General features: G+C 44.0%; 1 protein-coding gene across 1 annotated transcript in view; it reads right to left on the bottom strand.

Annotated features, from left to right (window-relative positions):
* Positions 1–22470, bottom strand: part of Kcnj6 (potassium voltage-gated channel subfamily J member 6) — a 242189-nt gene that overhangs the window by 184703 nt on the left and 35016 nt on the right. The window contains exon 2 of the mRNA XM_028752521.1: positions 3581–3629. Within this exon, the coding sequence (XP_028608354.1) occupies positions 3581–3611 (31 nt within the window). The 5' untranslated portion in view covers positions 3612–3629. The remainder of the gene's footprint in view (positions 1–3580; positions 3630–22470) is intronic.

Genomic DNA, 22470 nt, shown 5'->3' with positions numbered 1-22470 from the left:
CACACACACACACACACACACACACACACACACACACACACACACACCTTTCTTCGCTGACTTCCGGTTTCTCTCTGTGATTCGGTCTTTCTCCTGAATTCTAACATGTGAACTCCCTGTGTTTTTGCTATCTCTATTTCTCTGCATCATTTTCCTTTCATCCTGGTTTTATTTTCTCTCCTCTGTCTCCTCACTTCAAAAAACAAGACATAAATATTTTAAATAGTCTACTTATTAAACATAGGTGCTTTTCGTCAGACACCTTGGAACCTATTGATAGTTTAACTTCTCAGGGCAGAGTTTTTTGAGGGTGGCGATGTGGTGTGGGGAGGTGGAGGGGAGGCCATGCTGCTGTAACCACACTTAGACATACAGTGGTGTGAGAAGCTTCACCATTAGTCCAGCAGAGTCGTCTGAGGTGGCTCTGTGGCATCATGGATAGTGCATTGGACTTCTAGTGACAAAAGAAGAAGTGTCTGGTGAGCAGATGGTTCTGCTTGGCGGTTGTCAGGTGAAGCGTTCACTGGCTCTGAGCCTGTGTCAGAGCAAGGTGTCCAGGGCATCTCTGTTCTGTCTGTGTCCTGGGCATCTGTGGTTCTGTTCACATCCCCGGCATCTGTGGTTTTGGGCATCTGTGTTCTGTTCTCATCCCGGGCATCCATGTTCTGTTTGTGTCCCTGTCCTCGGTGGCCATGGATATGATGTTCCTGTTCATTTTATGGAGGTAACTGGTCTTTCTTGCCTCAGTTTCCTGATTCGAACCTCCTGTCAATGATCATGCTCCTGTCTGCTTATCAGTCATTTTTGCAGAGTCAATATCCAGTTGTATATCTCATGATTCATAGATATAATTTTAATATCATGCTTCTTTGTGAGCCCATAATTCTGTTTCTTGGAATCTAAGTGTGCCTGGCTCAGATTCCTAAGGCTGCATGTGTCTCTGAGAACCAGGAACTGCTGCCTTAGGGCATGGTTAAAAACTCTTTCCTTAAACCTTAAATTCCCTTGCTCACTGGACATAGCTGTGGTTTCTTCTAAGACACAGCAATTCAGAATGGCTGTTCTCCTCTCGAGAATTCAGTATCTGATGTTTTTATGAAGCAGGGGATCCACAGTCATTAGAAAAACAGGAGACATATCTGAAACTTTGCGCCAACCCCAGGACAGCCAAGAGAGGATCCTGCATCTGACACATAGCAGGAAAATTAAGGCGCTGTGATCATAGTGACCCGGACTGTGTGGTCCTTTACAATTCACCAGGAGAATTAAAACAGTATAAACTGCACCAGAAGGCAAGTTTCTCACAGACTTTGTAAGAAAGGTCTAGCCTCACAGCCTGTGTTATAGGCTCTGTAGGGAAGGTCTAGCCTCACAACCCATGGCTCTATAAGGAAGGTCTAGCCTCACAACCATGTTTCACACTCTCTGGCTGAATTCACTCGTACACTGGAGACAGAATTCACATTTGCAGGCGGTAGTGCTAAATTCTAAGCAGTGACTCAGAGGAGCCGTGGAGTGGAGCACAGCAGCCCCTGTCTATAATCTAAGCACTCACAGGCCTGAGGCTGAGGTAGGATGACTCTGTGCGTTATAGGCCAGCCTGGGCTATAGAGTGAAAAGGGGGATGAGGAAGAAAACAACAAAGGAAAAATGAAAAACAGGAGGGAGGAGGATAAGGGCTTTGAAGACTGACCAGGAGGAGGAAGAGTGTGGTGATGATGGTGATGATGAAGATGCTCATAGTGACGATGACAATGACGGTGATGATCATAGTGACGGTGATGATGATATATCGGTCATTTACAATGGTCTTTAAAATGCAGAGATTAGGATTTAGCTTTTGAGCTGTGGATAGTGAAGGAGTGGCCACTGTTCATGGTCCCTCTGTGTATTTGAAACACATTGTGAAAGCTGCATTATTTTGTTTCATGATGATCTGACAGGAGGCTGCAGGGCTTGGAGAGGCTTTTAATTATAAAGACCCAGTTTGTGGTGCTTGCAATCAAGAGAGAAACACTTTCAATATCTGTAAGACCATAGGTAGAGCAGGATGGGCAGGGTGGGAGGGGCAGGGCAGAGAATGACACAGAAATGAAGAGACGAAGAATCCAGGGATGTTTGTGCCTCTTCTGCTCCCAGTCACACAATCCATGGTTACATGATGGATGACATCGGCCAAAGGTTAGACTTATTTAAACTCATGCGGAGGTTTGGGGTCACAAGCTAAAAGAACTCAACAACAAAGACATTTTTACAGCATCTCATCTAGGAATGGAAGGTGATGCATGTTAAGGTTTTTGACTATGTATTGTTGACATGAGTACCACCATGTCAAGGACCAAAGCCTCAGCCCGTGGGAAGGAAGAGGCATAGCTTTTCCTTGAGGGTTGGCAAAGTCCTCCTGTGATCCAAGTGTCAATGCTGACAGTGTGCAGAAAAAGTCCACCTTAGCCTCCCCACTCCATGTTCAGACCCTAAAGATGGCAGAGAAGAGCTAAATCCTCGTCCCCGGTCAGCTACACGCAAGAATCCTGCTTTCCTGTTAACCATATATAACGAGTGTGCAGAGCTTCCTGGGCTTGGTGGCTCCTCCATCAGAATGGGCAAAACCTACCCATGCTCGGCTTCGCTGTGACCACTTGCCTGTCCCTAGTGAGGGTCCCAGGCCCCAAACCAGGCAAGGACGAGACATTGCCATAGAGGAATACTCAACTCAGCAGTCACACCATCAAAGGAATAAAAGCCCTGACGGTATGCACAAGTGTTTGCAGTCCTTCTGGAACCGTCCACATGGAAGCTGTTATCAGGAGCGATGTACATTTTCAAAAGAAAAGAGAGTCGGCTTATCCCTTCTCTTTATAGTCTTTAATATTTAAATGTCAGCGGAGGAAATTGCGCTTGTCATCTTTGATGTGATCTATTGTAATTATTTTCCCTCCCTTCCTAAATATGCTTTGTGCAGTCCATTCATTTAGCTTAAGAGCTTAGGGCATTATAACACAGATCAATTCAGAATGGAAACCACTGCAAGCTACTTACACGTTACGGACTCGTCTTTTGTCTGTTGGAAAGCTCTGGATGATACCAGATTGGTTTAACCCTGAGTCAGGGAAACTCTGGATGATATCTGATTTAACCCTGACTCAGGGAAACTGAATAATATTCGATCACTTTAATCATGACTCAGCATTCCTTCCTCCTCTTTTATACGATCCAGTCCATGGGTTAGGCACACATAAAACTTCATCCAACGTGGGTAAAATCTCTGACAAGTCAGGCTAAAATTATAGTGGACTCCCAACTCCAAAAGCAGTAACACAAAACAAATTCATTTCTATTCTTCAGCTCCATGCTTGGGCAACATTTTTAGTCTGGAATCTTGATCCCAACCAAGTTGAATTTTGAGTATTGCATAAAGCAACCCTGATAGAATGCCATACACTAAAGCAGACAGACCTTTGCTTTCCCAGGAATTAAAAATAAGCTTAAAGCAGACAGTCACAACGGGGTTTGGTCTTAGCATGATTTTGCATTTCTCCATTCAAAACCAAAAGTAAATAATGAATTTCAAGGTACTCACTCATAGATTCAGTTAACTTGGCCATCGTCATTTCTTCTTTGTGCTTTTCCTGGGGTTGGGGAGAGAAAAAACAATTATATACAATGTGTCTTAGATACGGACATGCCAGGTGCAGCCACCTCTCTTGCTTTCTTTTTCCTAGGTCAGTTATATTGCAACACTGTTACCAGAGAGTTACCGAAAAGAGACTTTTTAGAGCTTTAAAAACCTCCCCATTGCTCTTGGCAGTGAGCGACTGTCACAGTGATCTTGGATATATATAATTGGTGACGCACGACCAGTTTTCAAAACCTTTTTGACACTGGAGTTTTGACATCCATATGCCAAATTTTTGTTCTTTATTTTCCCTCATAGAATCCTTTTTATTTTTTCTTTTTCAGTATTTTTAGAGCTGATATTTTTGTAGTCATTTAGTTCCCAAAAGACTAGATAGATTTTATACATCTTCCTTTGTCTTACTTTTTCCATTCTTTTGGAGTTTTCCGAAAGTCATTGTGTTTGTTTGATGGTTCTCTAACCTTATCTATTCTGAGCTGAAAACATTTTGTTTCAACCAGATATAGGTTATAACCCACCGAGTCCTAGAGTCAAGCTGATCCATCCAGAGACCAACTCTGCCCTAATTTAAAAAAAAAAAAATCTTTGGGGCCGTTGAGAATAACAGCCCCATTCCAGAGATGCTCTTCCTATTTCTTCAAATGACTTTGGGTTTCCTTTATCTCCTCAGTTCCTAACATGAGCAGTAAGTAAACACTGAGTGATATTGATTTCAGCCCTCTGTAGACATGTCTGTCTGATTCTGAGGTTAGGACACTTTCACCATGAAATAATGAAGGCTACTGTAATCCATGCCTGGACATAGTCACAGGACCACGTGTGATCATGTTCTAGTCCCTATCAACAGGTATGGATGGATGGTTATGTGTGTGTATGGGTGTGTGTGTGGGTGGGTATGTATGTGTATGTATGGGTATGTGTGTGTGTGTCTGGGCATTTGTGTATTTATGGACATATGTATGTTTGCGTATGTGCATATGTATGAGCGTGTGTGTGTGTGTGTGCATGTGTGTGTGTGTGTGTGGGCATGTGTGTGTGTGTGTGCACATGTTTGTGTGTGTATGTGTGTGTATTGGAATGTGTTTTTATATGGGCATGTATGTATGTGGATAGGCTTGTGTGTGTGTATATGGGTAAGTATGCACCCTGCTGGGCATGTGAAAGTTGGGAGAGAACCTCAAGTGGAAGCCCTCACTTAGTTTGAGACAAAGTCTCTCTGTCACTCACCGCTGCATCCCCAGGTAAACTGGCTGATGAGCCTCCAGGTATTCTCCTGACTTCACCCCTCATCCTTCCTTCGGAATGCTGGGATTACTGTGTTGGGCTTTACCATTGGGCCACTTTCCTGGTCCTCTATCCCCACTTCTGTATCTATGCCTCTTTACTGATGTGGAAAACAGTCTGATAAACATCAGCACGACCTACCTGATGCTTTTAGCCACCAAGCCTTCAACATTAGGCACACATTTTCCCAGCCAGTAAAAGACTACATCATGATTTAGTGATGCTGTGGCTTTCATTTGGGGGGGTGGGTAGAAAAACTTTCATTTAATTTATTTATAAGGATGTATTCCTTCTCGATATCATTTATTCACTTGTGTTTTGCTATTTTATAAAGTGTCACGACAAGCACTGCATCTTGCTCCATTATCCCAAATGAAGCAGTATTTACTAGTACGCAAGGCTGCCCTTCCCCCTCCTCCCATGCTTGCTAGCTTGTCTGTGATATCTACAGTCTACCCTCCAGCTTTGACAAAAACGACAGGGGTATCGTGGTGCTTTACTATTTCACACATTTTTTTTTTCTTGGCTATTGCTTGCTTATAAACTGTGGACTCTTGGCTTATGCTACCTCGTCAGTTCCACTGACATCAACATTTGTGCTCTTGGAGACAGGTTGGCATTCCTGTCTCGATGGCCAGCCTCATAGGTTGCTGAGCATATCACAGCTGCTTGGCTAATACCTGAGACATATCCTGCTGGCTCAGGTGTCGCAGCACAGTCAGCAAAACCTTTATTCACCCTTAACTACAGCGCCGTTCCCACTCTGGAAGGCGTCTCTGAAAGGTGCACTTGATTAGTGGCAACAAGTCACACTAGCTGTATTTATAAGAATGAAAGCAAACACTGGCTTTTGTTCAAGACTCCTAGATCATCCTAGTTTATCTACCAAGAAACAGCATGTTGAGTGTCCTGGGGCACACATGAGTGCAGCAGCCGAGAGGAACCTGTAAAGACAATGTTGGTTCAGATCATGCATACTCAGTGTGCAACCTGTCAGCTTCGGGGAGCAGTGGGCCTGAGCAGGCTGCGGCAGTGCAGGCAGGGACTCAGGGAAATTCAACCTTGGCCTGCAGGAACCTCCAGCCGCTGAGGTTTGGCTTCATTTCATTGCTTTGGCATCTGACTCCTCCCTGCCCTCTGCTTGCTGAGTTTGTACCCCCTCCTTTATGTTCTGGCTTCAATTCCTCAGGCCTCATTTGGATTACTGTTCCCTTCTGCCTGACCTAGAGGGGAGACCTCCAACATAATACAGTGCATTGACTAGTTTTATGTCAACTTGACACAGGTTAGAGTCTTCAGGGACAAAGGTAAGTGGGAAGGCCCAGCTCACTGTAGGCAGTGCCATCCCTGAGCTGGTGGTCATGGGTGCAATCAGAAAGCAGGCTGAGCAAGCTGTGCGGAGACACCCAATAAGCCGTCCTCCTCCACAGCCCCCACGTCAGCTCCTGCCTTGAGTTCCTGTCATAACTTTTCTGGACAATGGGCTACAAGCTGTAAGATAAAATAAACCCTTTTCTCTTCACATGGCTTCTGATTTCTTTCAATTATTTATTATTATTATTATTATTATTATTATTATTATTTTCACAGCAATAGAAACTCTAACTAAAACACATAGACACGCAGATTCCCAGATTCCAGGCATTCTGTCCTTAAGCGTTCCCTTCAGCTTGATCTGTCTTCTGACGCGTGACTGCCTCTCTTCTCACTACAAGGCTGCCCGCCATGTTTGGACTCTTGGCCTTACTGATGGGTGGTCCTTGGAACACATTTTCCCTCTCATCTGTAGTTAAAGGGAAGATCTGACATCATGAGAGAAGGGGTCTGTAAAAAATCCTAAATTTAGCTATCTCAGACTGACTCATCTATAGCATAGCGTACAGTGGAAATCACGACATATGTTTTGGGGTAAGTAGTTTAGTCACTCCACTGCATGTCTTTAAACTCCTTATGGCCTTCCCTCATTATCAGAAAGTTGATGTTTGCAATTACATGGCATGTGGACCCAATACAGCCTGCACACTCCATTCCTGGTCCCAAGTAAGCATTCCGCATCCTAAGCCAAGGCACCCTCCATAGTAAATGGCTTCCTGGTTGTTGGATTTGCATTACTGGGAAGAGATTCTGAAATATAGCCCAGCAAAACTGGAAGATGTTTTGCTAGCAATGATCAAGTCCAGCCCCACAGAGATGGCAGCTGATAAAACTAAACCCAGGAGAGAGTGGGCCTTGCCAGGAGAGGGAGCATTCCATTTTCTCTCTCTTCCCTACCCGGCAAGGCACTCAGCCTACATCCGACCTTCCCAGATGCAGTCTGCTCAGTGCTGTCTTCCCTTCCTCCACCCTCAACACTGAAGGTTTTAAATCATGCTCCCCTCCTCACAACCCCCAACCCCCAAACACAAACTTGACTTAGCCACTGTGATAGTTTGTGTCTGCTCAGCCCAGAGAGTGGCACTATTAGAAGGTGTGACCCAGCTGGAGTAGGTGTGATCTTGTTGGAGTAGGTGTGTCACTGTGGGTGTGGACTTTAAGACCCTCATTCTAGCTTCTTAGAAGTGAGTATTCTGCTAGCAGCCTTCAGATGAAGATGTAGAACTCTCAGCTCCTCCTGCATCACCCCTGCCTGGAGGGTGCCATGCTCCCGCCTTGATGATACTGGACTGAACCTCTGAACCTGTAAGCCAGCCCCAATTAAATGCTGTCCTTATAAGAGTTGCCTTGGTCATGGTGTCTGCTCACACCAGTAAAACCCTAACTAAGACACCCACCATTACAGTTTGAATACCAACTTGCTTCTCCATGCTTGTGATCCTGAGTACCTGTTGGCCGTGAGCTTAGCTGGTGGATGTAGGGCCATATAAACTGGTTCTAGAGGTTATAGGTCAGTCCAACAAACCGTGCTGGGAGCTCCTCTAGGAACCCCTCCAGCCAAGGTGCATTCCTGCTCTGATGAACTGTAGTCCTGATGCCATGAGCTGAAGTAAATCCTTTTCCCCCTAAGCTGTTTCGTATTTGGTTATAGTGAAAATAAAGGAGTGGGTGTTGTGCTTGAGGTTTGTTTTCCTGGCTAAAGATGCTGTAGGTTTTGTCTTCAGTGAGGAATGGCTGCCCCAGCGGCCCCATGCTTGCAGCCCTGCATCCCAGGGCTGTTTTTAACCTCCCATCCTGATTAGCGCCATACCTTCTGTCTAGACAGCACAGATTCTGTTTGTCCTTCTTTCCTAACTCCCGAATTAGTCCTGAACTCCACTAGCTGCCATCTCATCTCTAATCTCTCTGCTCATTCTGACCATCCTTCTTGAGTTTAATTTGTGAATGCTGTGTTCATGGAAAGATGGATTCATGTATCACATTCCTGCATGGAAGGGAAAGGGGCCCATTAGCCCTTACCCCTAACTAAAGGGCTACAGACAGTTGGTGGCTTCTGGGGCAGGCAGGGTCAGTTTTCTTTAAAGGTATGGCTCCTGGTAGGTCAACCACCCTCCAGTGGATGGCCTCTTGAGTAGGAGTATTATGGGAAGTCCAAATTGGAGTCTCTGGAGGGTAGGGAGGTGGACCTGGGAGGTGTTAAGGGGCGGAACTGAGGTGAATGTGGTCAAAATATATGATTTGAAATTCTTTAGGAATTAATAAGAAAATATTTTTTAAAATCAAAGATGAGCTAGATAAAAATATATACAGAAAAAAAAGTGTTGGCTTGCTGACCACGGATCCTGTCCAAGCTCCACTGCAGTCCTGGGAAGGGGGTGCCACACTCAGCGGCGACTTGCTTCTAAATGTGACTACTGGTGGCCTTTTAAGGTGAACAAACAAAGTGCCAGTGTGCCAGGGACTTTCCTGTGCAATGTCTTTCCATGGGGAGCCAAGGGCTTTGCACTGGAGGTCATCCTCCATCTCAGTGTCCCCTTCCAAATGGACAGAAAGCCAAGGATAGGGGAACCATCCTTGTTCCAAGAATAGTTTACACTGGCTTGAGCAGGAGCATTCCTGTTTACTTGTGTGTCTGGCCTGGGGCAGGGAAACAATGTGAGGAAGCAAATTTGAATGAGGGAGATTAGAAGCCTGGAGGAAGAGGGGCTAGTGTCTTGGCTTGACAATTCTTAGCCATTTAGTCACTTACGGTAGACATTTCAACATCTTCTGTATAAGTGAGGACATGTGGTATGTGGACGCCCTCATCTGGGGCCTCTTATAAAGCACACCAGACTCTGGGCACAAACACACTGAGGGGTTAGGGTCCCATGTGTCCTCAATCTCAATCCCCTCAGATACTGTGTAAAAGCTGGGGTTGTGGCTGTTTTCATATCTGTGAACAAATACTGACTCTGGGATTTGTGCAGATCCATCCAGACCTAAGACTGCCAGTCCCTCAGGGTAGACTCACTCACCTCACCAAAACAAAACATCAGGTTCTGGGCCCTCCAGCTCTGAGGGCAGCCTCCTGCAGTGGTTTTCTACTTTGTGTGGAGTAATAGAGATGTTAGAGTTAAGAGGAAATGTGAATGGTTTGTTTGAATCAGACTCATCTCTGATGCTGAGGGAAATCTCCCTGTCTTGATGGAGTTGCATCAGACACTCTGCTGGAGCTCTGACTCTAAGGGGTAATGAGTATTTAATGCTCTGTCTGATGACATTCTCTCTGACATGCCTGGAAGTCAACAAAGACTCAGTGGTTGCTATGTAATTGTGTGTGTGTGTATGAATGTGTGTGAATGTGTACGTGCATGTGTGTATGTGTGTGCATGTGTGTAATATGTGTATGTGTGTGAATGTTCTGTGCATGTGTGTATGATATGTGTATGTGTGTGAATGCATGTAAATATGTATCTGTGTTTGCATGTGTGTATACAGGCACATGAGTTTGATATATATATGTGATATGTGTGCATGTGAATAAGTATGTGTATATGTGTGTATGTGACATGTATGTGTATGTGTGTGATATGAATATGCATGTGTGTGATGTGTGTATATGTATCCATGTGTGATTGTATGTTTTGTGTATATATGTAAATGTGGGATGTGTGTGTATGTATGCATGTGTGTGTGATTTGTGTGATTATGTGTGAATGTGTGTATGCATGTGAATGGCTATGAATGCATGTATGTATATGCATGTGTTTTCATGTGTGTATGTATGTATGTTTGTATGTGTATGTGTGTGTGATAGGTGCATGTGTGTGTGTGATATAATGGGTATCATATGTATATGCATGCATGTGTGCATGTCCATGAGGGTGTATGTGATGTTTGTGTATATGGATGAGCATATATGTGTGTATATGTATATGTTTGCATGATTTGTGTGTGCATGCATTTGAGTGTGGTGTGTATATGTGTGTGTGATGTGTGTGTGATATGTATATGCATGCATGTGTGCATATGTGTGAATTTATGTTTTTGTGTATGTGTGTGCACATGTGCGTGTATTGGGGAAGAAGTGACATTTATAGAATAGAACTTTCAGCGGGTGGAGGAGGTGCTTCTGCTGCTTGAGGATACTGTCATCCCCAGGGCAGGAGTGGCTGTACCCAGCATATGCCATACCCTCTTCACCTGCCACTACCCCAAAGCAGGCTTTAAAGGATGAGGGAGAGGCTCACTCAGCCTGGTATATTTCAAACCAATCACATTTGCATCTCAGATATTTATATCTTTCTAAACTGTGCTCACACTCACCAGAAAACTGTGATCTCCCTTTCAAATTACAAGCCCACAAAGGAACATTTCTGCAAGGTGGGAGGCAGTAGTTCCATTCTGTAAACTCTTATCTCCAAATGGTCCTCATCCCCAGGTTAACACATGGCCTCCAACCTCCTGCTGTGGTCTTGACTGGGAGGGGAGTGTTTATAAATGTTCCTGTGATGTCCCCTGGCTCCTCCCCACTTCCTCTTCTGGCTTGAGGATATGTAAGTCATTGGAAGCTGTGTGGAATGACGGACATCCTCAGGTAGGCAGTCAGATGGGTGCTCCTTGCTTATGGCATCATTGATATGGCTGTGAGACTGTCTTGAGAGATGTAGGCACAAGCATTTAAGAACCACCAGCTAACTCTGCCTCATGCAAAACTAATGACAATGGTTGGCCAGCCTGCTTTGACCGTTTAGGGACAATATGTATTTAGAACTGAACACAATAAACAGAGATCACCATGCAGTTATTTCCTGAATATTTTCTGAATTGAGATACTCCTTCCTGGTAGAAAGTGGGTAGCTCAGAAGGAGCTAGCTCAAAAACCTAGACTCACGTTGAGGTGGGAAATCAACACTGTGGTGCTCAGGACTGAGAGAAAGCAGAGAGGTAGACAGCCAAGGCCAGAACCCGGGCAAGCTCCTTGGTGTTCTTCATGAGCCAAGGGAAGTGGCTGGTGACATGGGATGCAATGCTTTCTTGGATGCCAAATGATACAGGGGTTTAGAGAATGAAGCATTACAGACAGGAAGCTGACTCTCTTTGCCGTTAGACTCAGTTAAAGACCCACTAACCTGTCGATGGGAACGAGTTCTGATGTGCTATTGAGCCGCAGGGTGTCGATAATGATAATGTTCTCTGTGTTTCAAAAGCCAGAAGGAAGCATTCCAAAAGTTTAATGTAAAGAAATGATCGCTGTTTGGGGAGAGAGATATGTTTTCCCTGATTTAAACATCACGCAGTGTACACACATATCAAACACCACATGGTACCACATGAATCTATACAGTTTTGTGATTTTATATACCACTTAAAGCAAATTTAACTGTACAAAGACCCCTAAGGAAACCTCAAATTTTCATGATTTGGGGTGAAAATGTGGAGGGGGGTTATTTGAAAGCAGGGGTGAAGCTTTTACTGATTAAGACATACAGGGTATGTGATGATTTGTATATACTTGGCCCAGGGAGTAGCACTATTGGGAGATGTGGTCTTGTTGGAGTAGGTGTGTCACTGTGGGCATGGGCTTTAATACCCTAGTCCTAGCTGCCTGGAAGCCAGTATTCTGCTAGCAGCCTTCAGATGAAGATGTAGAACTCTCAGCTTCTCCTGCATCATGCCTGCCTGGATGCTGCCATGTTCCTACCTTGATGTTAATGGACTGAACCTCTGAACCTGTAAGCCAGCCACAATTAAATGTTGTCCTTTATAAGACTTGCCATGGTCACGGTGTCTGTTCACAGCAGTAAAGCCCTAACTAAGACAGGGTACTTTTGGTGACATGGCCCTCCTTGAAAAAAAAATCAGAAAAAAAGAACGAGCTCATCCTGCATCCTTTATGAGGACTGTAACATATGAATGCCCTGCTCATTGTAGCCTGGTTGGTCAGATGAGCCCTGATACTCTGAAAAAAGGGGGTATTTCATTACAGCAGACCTAGCCTGACATTCAGGATGAGTCTGAAGTTAGTAAAAGCGTAGCTGTGTACATGACTGAGTTTACCTGTCTTCACTCCCAGAACAAGTTTGCGGCAGGAAGGACAGGTTCTGAGAACCGCCTTAGGGAGTTTTTATGTCGAGTGTTGAGCACATGAGATCCTACCAAAAGGAACAGGCTTGAACTGAGACTTAGAAACTGCTGGGTACCATACCTGCTATCTCCTACTCTTACGTTCTCAAAGATCCTTCTCTGTAGACATCCTCCCTGGGGACCAAACTTGAGCACCATCCCAGTGTGTTTGGTAAACTTCAGATGAGCCCCTGGAATCTCCTCAAGGTAGATGGCTTCTTGGCATGTTGATGAGTAGCTCATCCTGTTCTAGATTCCAGGAAGGTAAAACCCAGGGTGAGCATCATTACCCAAGCCCCACCAAACAGCTTTCTCTACAGCAGGCCCTGAGCCTGACAGAGAGGTTACCTGGACAGAAAGATCCCAGAAAGCCTGAACATAATCGCCATTGTCCTTTTTCCCAAACAGGTGCTCCTGGCCCTGAGATGTACATGTTCTAGCATCTCTCCCTAATGTCCCAGGATTCAAGTGTCAGTGTTAAATCCCAGGAGAAACCCGGCCTGTCAACTCAGTCTTTCTGACTTTCAGGAGGGCAAGCCTTGATGTTCTTTGCTTTTGTTTATGTGGAGTTACTTTGTTGCAGATAGATGGTGATGGGAATTGTGTTTATGTGATGAGGGTGGATAGTAAAAGGGTTAGCACAGTGACCTCCTTTGGCATAAAAGGGATGTTTAGGGAACAGCCACCTGGCCCACAGACTGTCCTGATCTAAGCAATCACTGTGATCCCAAGGCGATGCAGATGATGGTCACCAGAATGCTTGTTTGCCTACAGCTAGTGTTACAGTAGAAAGTCCCCTGCAAAGATACCAGGCAGATGCCCTGGTACCCTCGGTTCTCAATTATGTCTGTCTTAAAACTTCTGCCAGTAATCCTCACTGGCAAGAAGGATCCAGAATTCCCACAGGGCTGAGGTGTGCTGATGACAGATTTTTTCATGTTTCCCTTCAAAGCCAGTTGGTTATAGTAAAGAACAAGAGTTTTTCATTCATTCATTCATTCATTCATTCATTCATTCACTCACTCACTCATTCGTTCATTGGCCCATCATGGACCAACCTGGATAAGTCTTTGTTAAGGCACAAGTGTTTGGAGGGTTGTGATCAGATTTCTGAGAGGAGATTGAGCTGATGGTGAAATTCAAGTCTATTTTATATTGGGGAAGCTTAACTGAAACTATCCCAATTCTTAGTGGACAGAGAAACCAGTGAAACATAACAGAGCCAGGCCACTCTGGGGCCATATACTGCTAGGATATTGGAACAGAAGGCACGATGGATTGCCACAGGAGCCCTGGCCACTGGAATCATCTAGGGAGCAGGTTTGGAGCAGATGCAGTAAGGTGAAGATTAGAAAGGTATGATTTTCTCAGCTATGCAGGTGCATCTAGTCATGATAGACCCACAGTCAGAGGAATGTTTTCAAAATGATACTTCGAAAATTTCTCCAGGCACAAATATAACATTTACTGGAGCTGAAGATTGAGGGAAATGCATGGGTGGAAACAGTATCATTTTCTTGTGCTTCCTTGCCTGTGCTTTCAGCCTGATTTTGTGTTTAGGTAGCTGAGGGCAGGGAGGGAAGGTGACCCTATCACTAAGCACCCAGTAATTGGTTCTCAGCAGCAGGGATCCCTAAGAATGAGGGAACATCACCCCATCCTCTTATATTACTCTGTGGCTTCTCTATCTTTTCTACTTATGATTAATTTCTTAATTTTAAATTGATTTAAGCATTCAAGAAGGAAAGATACTTCTCCATATGTCTCTCAACAAGGGCAAGATTAAAACTCTGGACATTATGTCTTTAACTTATTTAGTTTGTGTATATGCATATACGTATTCATGTAGGTGCACATGTGCTCATACATGTAAAATCCAAGAGGGGAAGTTGGCTTTCTTTCTTCAGGTATAATCAACCCTTTTTTGAGACAGGGTCTCTCTAGTACCCTGAACTCATAACGTAGACTAGACTGGCTAACAAGTTACAGGGCCTGCCAGTGTCTGCCTCTTCAGAGCTGGGCACATAAGCCTCATCCTTCAGGCTTGAATCTTTTTTGTTTTAAAAGAAGCATGGCTTAATGAGGTTTATACTCATATCCTAACTCTTGCAAGGGAAACACTTTACTGACTGAGGTATATCCTTAACTCTGAACATTGTTCTTTAACATAATAAGAAGGCTCTGACAGGTGAGGGGAAGGAAGCAGACCAGGTAGTTACCTGGGACACTGGACATGGATTCTCTGGGTTTTCTATTTGCTTTGTGTGCCCAAGACTGGACATTACAGACACCATTGTCTCAGATATATCAGGATATAGAAGACCCTGATGTCTCTAGTCAAATGATCAAGAAAACAGAAATTTAAAACAAAACACTTTTCTAATAATTTCTCTAACTCTGGCTAGGAAAGAAAATAGCAGCACCCTTGTTGAAAGCCAAGGCCAAACAGGGAGGGTAGACCTCTACCCTTGCCAGCCTCTGAGGGGCAGACTGTGGAGTCTGGATTTCCATCTTGCAAAGGTTAGGGAGACTCCTCAGGGATGAGTTCTGGAGTCTGGACATCTGCTCGGATCTGACATGAGGAGTTGACTTTGCCTGTCCACACTGAGGTGGTGGTAGGATTGGGTAGACTTGGGTCACTTACCACGACTTAACCCTATTCAACCATAGCCAAGCCCTATCCACAGAGGGTCGATGGAGACCAAACGGAAAGAGACAGCCAGACATCCTTCATGCCTCAGTTCACACAACACCCTGGAGGCCCAGCAATGTGCCTGACCTTGTTCCCAGTCAGCCCTGATGAAGGTCTGCTGTTAACAGATAATGCCTCGAAGGGACTAGTGAGGTGATGCCCTCTTAAACCCACCAGAGTGGTTTTTAAAGTAGACCTATTACACCTTGGACATGAAATGAGACACGAATCTTACAACACTCGAAATGTCTAGGTTTCAATAGAAAAAGGATCACTTCTGACACCAAGAGTCAGGAAGCTCAAATTGGGTGAGAAAAGACAAAATTCAGACACTGCCATTACATGGCTTTTATCAGAGAAAGGGTTTAAGGCACGTCATTTCGAGACAACTATGGGCATGATCAAAAGATGAAAAAAAGTCACAAGGAAGAAGTAGTAGGTCTTGGGTGGGGCATTAGAGGCTAGATCAAGCACTGACTAGAAAAATTGGATTTGAAAACTGAAGTAACTAAATAAAAGACTTCATGGATATGACAGAACCCAGAGACAGTGACCTTGACGATAAAAGATACCAGGTTTGATCAGCAGAGAGAAAGAAAATGAAGAGGATTTATCGACACATCAGGCCCATATAGAGTCGTAACAGAAGATCTTTCATTTCTGACACATCATCAGGAGGAGGGGACATGGGTGAGGCTGACAGTGTTCAAAGGAATAACCTATACAACTTTTCCAAATTTTATACACAATGTTAACGCTTAGATTTAAGAAGCTAAGTGAATCTCAAACAAGAAAACCCAAAGTGACAGACACAAAGACACAGTATTAAGTGTCTGAAAACCAAAAATGGTCCGAAAACAGCCACAAATGGTTATGAAGGAAAAGTCACTGAAATGAGAGTGGACTTACAAGAAGCCACAGGGACTGGAAGGAAGTAGGGTGGTTTAAATTCTCTGTTATCTTCCAGTTTGACTGTTAATCTTGACATGCCTAGGATATTAGTGAACATGAGTCTGGATGGTGCATGAATATATTTCTGGAGAAAGTTAACAAAGATGTTGAAGCTGTGTCCTGAATGTGGGCCCTTGAGGCCAGGATTGATTAAAAGAGAAAAAGAGAGAAAGTACTTTCTCTCTCCCTATGTTTCTTGGAGATGGATGGAAACCCCCAATTCCCTGAGCCAAAATAAACACTTTCCCCTTAAGTTGTTCTGCCCAATATTTTGGTATAGCAATGAGAAAGTTAATTAATACAACTAGCAAGAATATCCTTCCTAAGTTAAAGGCAAATACAAGCATTCTAAGATGAAGGAAAACAAAGAGAATTCGTCATCAGGAGGCTTATCCTCAAAGAAACAGTTGCCTAAACAGAAAGAAAATGATTAAATAAGTAATCTTGAAACACCACTCAAGTATAAAAGATGTGGATAGAGCCAATACACAGATAAGCATAAAACCCTTTCTGCCTTCTTTAGTTTTCTATGTTTGATGGTTGAAGAACAAGTTATAGTGTGGTCTGATTTAGTTCTCAGTGCATGTGATGACATCCTAAATTGGTGGAAGAAAAGCAGATGTAAAGGGACCTAAGTTTCCACACTTCCCTTGAGTTGGTAAAAATATCATCAGCAACAGGTAAGTTAGTATAGAGACTGCCATGTTCAGAGAAACCACTAGGAGGCATAAAGACAACAATACCTGTGAAAACACTGCAGAAAAGTCAGAATTAAATGATAAAAAAATGGTCAAGTAGCCCACAGAAATTCAGATGGAGTAGAACAGGGAATCACAACAAAAAACAAGGTAAAAAAAATTACATGGCATATCTGGTCCTTTACATGCTAGTAATTATATTAAACGTAAATGGTTTAAACCTGCCAATTTAAAGGCACAGATTAGAAGAATTTATAAATAAAAAATCTATTTCTCTACTGAAAATACAACTGTTTAAATGAAATCCACTTAAATATTATTGAGATGTAAGTTGAAAGTAAAATCATTGAAAATTACACACCATAAGAATATAAACAAGCTGGGCAGTGATGGTGCACCGCTTTAGTCCTAGCACTTGGGAGGCAGAGGCAGTGGACCTCTAAGTTCAAGGCCATGGTCTACAGAGCAAGTTTCAGTGAGACAGGGCTATACAGAGAAAACCCAACTCAAAACAAACAAACAAAAACAAAACAAAACCAAAAACAAACAAACAAAAAAAAACAACCCACAAACAAAAACCCAAAGACCATGAACAAGGTGAAGCAAGCACGATGAATTATCATGGAAAGCAGAGCAGAGCAGACACAGCACAATAAGAAACGTTAGTAAGATCAGAGGCTCTGTCAACCAAGGAAACATAATCACAAGTGGATGAATCCAATCCAATAACAGAAGCATAAGATACATGAACAAAACCTGATCAGGAGCAGAAGTAGAAAAATTTATAAGTGTAACTGAAAGCATCAACACATTGCTTTTAACCGTCACCAGAGCCATTAGACAGAACAACAATGGCACCACAGTGACTCAGCAGTTCTCCCAGCTCACAGGATGTAGTCAGTGGTGACAAGGCGTTCGTCCAACTGCAGCAGCATGCACCTTCTTTTCAAGTACTTCTGCATGATGGGATACATTACAAATATCAGCCAACGTAGAGGAATCGGAGCATATAATAGAGCATAGTTTTGGATCACAAACCGAAAAATCCCAAATGTGTATTTTCCCTCTTCCTTTTATGCTCCTCCCCTTATCTGTTTCACTCTGTGCTCTGCCCTCTCCATCGCCCTGAGTTCGGTCAGCTCCACTTGAAGACTCACATGGAAGACTCTAGAGTGGGATGTGGTTTTCTCACCCAGAACTATAAGGAAATGTGAGTACAAGACTTTGAATCTTTTGAAGCCTTCTGGAATCCTCTCTCCTTGCGGAGAACTTCATGACCCCCACCTTGTTTGACTGTTTCTGGAAACTTTCTATACAAAATCAGAGGATGAGGATCAGAGATTGGTCTGATTCTATATTACTAAAGATGGATTTTCATCATGGATGGTGTTTAAACAGTTCCCCAAACCCAAGTAAACACACAATTAAATGGAGCAGAAAAATAGCTTTCCTTATGAGACCTGAAATCCAACAACAAACTTCCAATCCATAAGGCAGAAGTCAGGACGGCTGCATCTGCTGGGCAGCCTCTCTCCCTGTAGACCAGCCGTTGCATAAGCCTGCTGTATTCACGAGATCCTCGGTACTGCTGAACCATGGAACCCTGTTCTGCCAAATGTGGTGATTCTATCAAAACCACATAATCCCCATAATAGCCTTCTGTGGACAATCCTGGGGCCTCTGATGTTTGAATACATACATAGTGGAAAGGAAAACTGACCTCCCTCATCATGAGCTGTAAGGTGGGCCATTGGCCAAGCATAGGTGGGGGCCTCTGTCTCTGCAGGGCAGCAGCTGTTCAACTCGTTGTCCCCAAGGACAGCAGAAGGGAGAAGAGAAGGGGGATGGAGCAGGATCCAGAGAGCCCAAGGCAGAGATTCCTTCCTAAGGCTCTGTGCTCTGCAGGACTAGGTACAGAGGCAGATGGCACTTGCTTTACTGTTGGTCATACAGTCATGGACAGAGGCATGGGGGTGGACAGGAGGGGACAGGTCCAGATACTTCCTGGCCACGCTCTGGGATCTCTAAACTCTAAAAATCACAGAACTTGTCTTGAGAGCATCACATAGGTGACTCCATATGCTATTCTGGGGTTGATCATGCCATGGGCTGGGACTGACATACCTGAGGTGGTAGCCAGTTCAACTCTTTCCAATTCCTTCCGGTGGCCAGGATCCCCCATCTGGACTCTCTGTAGTTACCTTTCTTGCCCTTTCCCTGTGGATTGTTCTCTTGTATAGATTGCCATGATTTTATGCTTTTGGCTTTAGGCAAAGCCAGGATCTCTGTTCCTAGTTCTGTCTCTATACAGACAAGCAATTCAAGGCTGGGGACCAGGTATTCTTCCAAACAGTGTGGAGAAGGGATATCTCTGTCTCAGGAGATATGCACTCAAGCTCTTGTGGGGAACACACCCTGACATCCAGACATCCAGAAATAACTCAAATGCAGGAGGTGGAGAAGGAAGAGGGGGAGAAGGAAGGACCATGCAAGGTGGCATTTGTGAAATACAGGGCATCTGGGTAAAACATCTATCACCATATACACTGTGGCCTTCTCTTACTGTAGAGTTGGGGAAGTTGTTTTGGAGATTATGAATATTTTCTCTTACCTGGGTGACTTGTGTTCAGGGTGGGGATTTAGAGGGAAACACTAGGTGCTTGGTTTCTTTTGATAGTAGGTCCTCTGTGGCGTCATGGTGCTCTGTTTAACACTCTGGATAGGTGCAGGGTAGAGCCACAGCCCACATTCTGTTGATTCATGGCCTGTGCCCCTCGTGGAGTGCTGAGATACATTGAAGTTCCATAAAAACTTCCGAGGGCAGAAGCAGAAGTATGCATTACTTCAAACTACTTGCTATGGAGTCATCTTATTGTAGGATAGTGAGGCAAAGGAAGGAAGTGTGTGTGTGCGTGTGTGCGTGTGTGTGTGTGTGTGTGCACGCGCACACATGAATGGAGGTCAGAGGACAATCTTAGGCATTAATTCTTATGCACTTTTCACTTTTCTTTTGAGACAGGGAATCTCATTGGCCTAGAAGTTTAATACATAGGCCAGGCTAGCTCATGAGTTCTAGGAATCTGTCTGTCTCTATTTTCCTTCATTCTATTCCATTGCTGGATTATGAACACATGTTATCATGCCCAACTTTTTAATATCGTTTCTAGGGTTTGAACTCAGGTCCTCTTTGCTGACTGAGCAGCTCCCCAGCACACAACCTTCACTGGGATAGAACTGGGGAAGGCCTACACACCAGGGAAGGGGAAGTGGGAAGGCCTAGGCTTCAAGCAGCAGATGAGGTCTATGACGAAGGCACTTGGTCACAAAGATGCTCAGGCCCAGAAATCTGTGGCAGATTTGGCTGGCCAGGGTCTTCCCCAAACCTTGGGCACACTCCTGGTGTACACATCTGCATATACCAGACACAGGCTAGCTGGCTCATGAATGAGGAGTCCCCTTAGACACATACTCCTGAGTCTGACATTACATGAGTTCCAGAGATCTGAACGCAGGTCCTCAGGCTTCCCTTGCTGAGCTGTGTCCTTATCCCTCCCTGGCTAGTCTCAGCTCTCCTCAGCCTTCCCTGGTTAGTCTCAGGTCTCACAGATTGTTAACATGGGAAGAGATGCCATCATTGATGAGGAACCATCCCTTAAACTATTCAAAATACTGCAAAGCAAAACAAAGGAACAATAAAAAGCTAGAAGCCGAAACATGACTGGGAAGATAAAAGTAGATATTCAAGTGAAATACTGAAATGAAAACAAATAAGACCACACTGGGTTTTGTTAGAGAAGAGGGAAGACCTGATGAATACAGGTCCAGGGGAATGAGGGCAGGTAAGTGAGCAACAATACAGGAAAAGTGTTCGCCATCTGTAGCATCGGGAGAAGTCAAAGCTACAGGGAGAGCTCAGCGGTAGAATGCTTGTCTAGTGTGCATGAGGCCTCATACAATTCCCAGCACTATTGAAAACAAGCAAACAGACAAACAGACCTCAACGAGCTTACCCTGAGATTGGTTTCAGCCACGTCACCAAGTCTATCATTAGGAAAGTGAAAACAAAACCTAAATATCCAATGCTGGTGGGGCTACAGAGGAGAAGGAGCCCCTTTGCTCTGTGGTTGTGACTGGTGCATCCCTGGCCTGGTTGCTTTCCAGCTGTGACAAACACTGGGAAAAGCAACTACCAAGGGTGCCACCAACACAGGGGCTGCACCCTCATACATTAGTCCCATGACAAAGAAAATGTCCACAGACATGCCGACAGCCAGTTTGATAGAGTTCCTCAGGGGAAATTTCCTCCCCCTCCTTGAGTCTAGTGAATATCAAGTTCATATCAAAACTAACTGGCACAAACCCCTGTACACATCTGGGTGGGAGTTTTTCTAAAGAGAGGAAAGAGAACTGCCATGATTCGGCTGTACCACTTATGAGTCTACACCCGAGGGAAACAGAGGCAGCACACAACAGATACCACACACATGAGTGTTACCCAGCTGTGGTGTCAGCCTTCGTCCCCCATGTGGATGACTGGAAGGAGAACATAGTTGAGCATACATGGGGCTTTATTCAGCCTTAAAGGACAGGCATCATTTGCAGCAAGATGGGTAGAACTGGAGATCTTCACAGTACATAAACTAAGCAGACAGACACAGACCAGTGTGGCATGCTTCTCAGAGTCTGTGGATCAGGACACCCAAGAACATGGCATTAAAAGGGGGGGGGGCTAAGCAGGTAAAGAGAGAGAATGGAGGACTGAATAAAAGAGAGTAGAGAACAGGATCAAAGTATGTTACATAGAAATACCTTAATGAAACCATTGCTTTGTGGAATTAATATATGCTAAGAAAATATAGTGGGGCAGTCGAGATGGCTTAGCATATGCTGTTCTTATAGAAGACCTGGGTTAGGTCACCAATACTTGCTTGATGGCTTACAACCTGCCTGTAACTCAAGTTCCAAGGGATCCAGTGGCCTCTTCTGACCTCTGTGAGCACTGAGCATACATGTGGCATGCATGTATACATGCAGGCAAACCACATAATATATAAACGTATATATGGTATACATGTACATATATACACATTATATACATACATTGTATACACATATACACATATACTACATACATTATATATATACACACACAGAGACACGGCATGTACAATTCATAAAATAAGGTCAAACATAAGAGAACAAAAATGGCTGACAGAAAATGACAGATAGAAAAGATGAAAGAGACGACTTCATGTGTACATGCTTCATGCATTTTTAAGAACAAGGATTTATTTGTATTATTGTCAATTCTCTCTCTCTCTCTCTCTCTCTCTCTCTCTCTCTGTGTGTGTGTGTGTGTGTGTGTGTATAAGTTCATGCAGCTGTGTGAGAAGAAGCCAGAGGCCAGAGATCACTTGGAGCTAGAGGTACGGACCTGTTGTGAGCTGCCTGATACAGGTGCTGGGAAATGAACTTCAGTGTTCTGCAAGAACCACTGAGCCATCTCTCCAACCCTGTACTTTGTATCTTTGAAGAAGGAAACAGTGGTTAGTCAGAAAATGAGCTTATCATTGGAGAGAAAAATTTCAGACAATTTTAAACACTGATGGGGTATTTATGTACTATGTCTACTCTATATCAGTCTACTATAACTCCCGTGTCTGTCACTATATCAGTCTGCTATAACTCCCGTGTCTGTCAACTATATCAGTCTACTATAACTCCCG

Source organism: Grammomys surdaster, unplaced genomic scaffold (genome assembly GCF_004785775.1).
Source record: "Grammomys surdaster isolate TR1022 unplaced genomic scaffold, NIH_TR_1.0 125925, whole genome shotgun sequence".
Lineage (NCBI taxonomy): Eukaryota > Metazoa > Chordata > Mammalia > Rodentia > Muridae > Grammomys > Grammomys surdaster.
The sequence above is the reverse complement of the archived record's forward strand: the minus strand, read 5'-3'. Positions and strand labels throughout refer to the sequence as shown.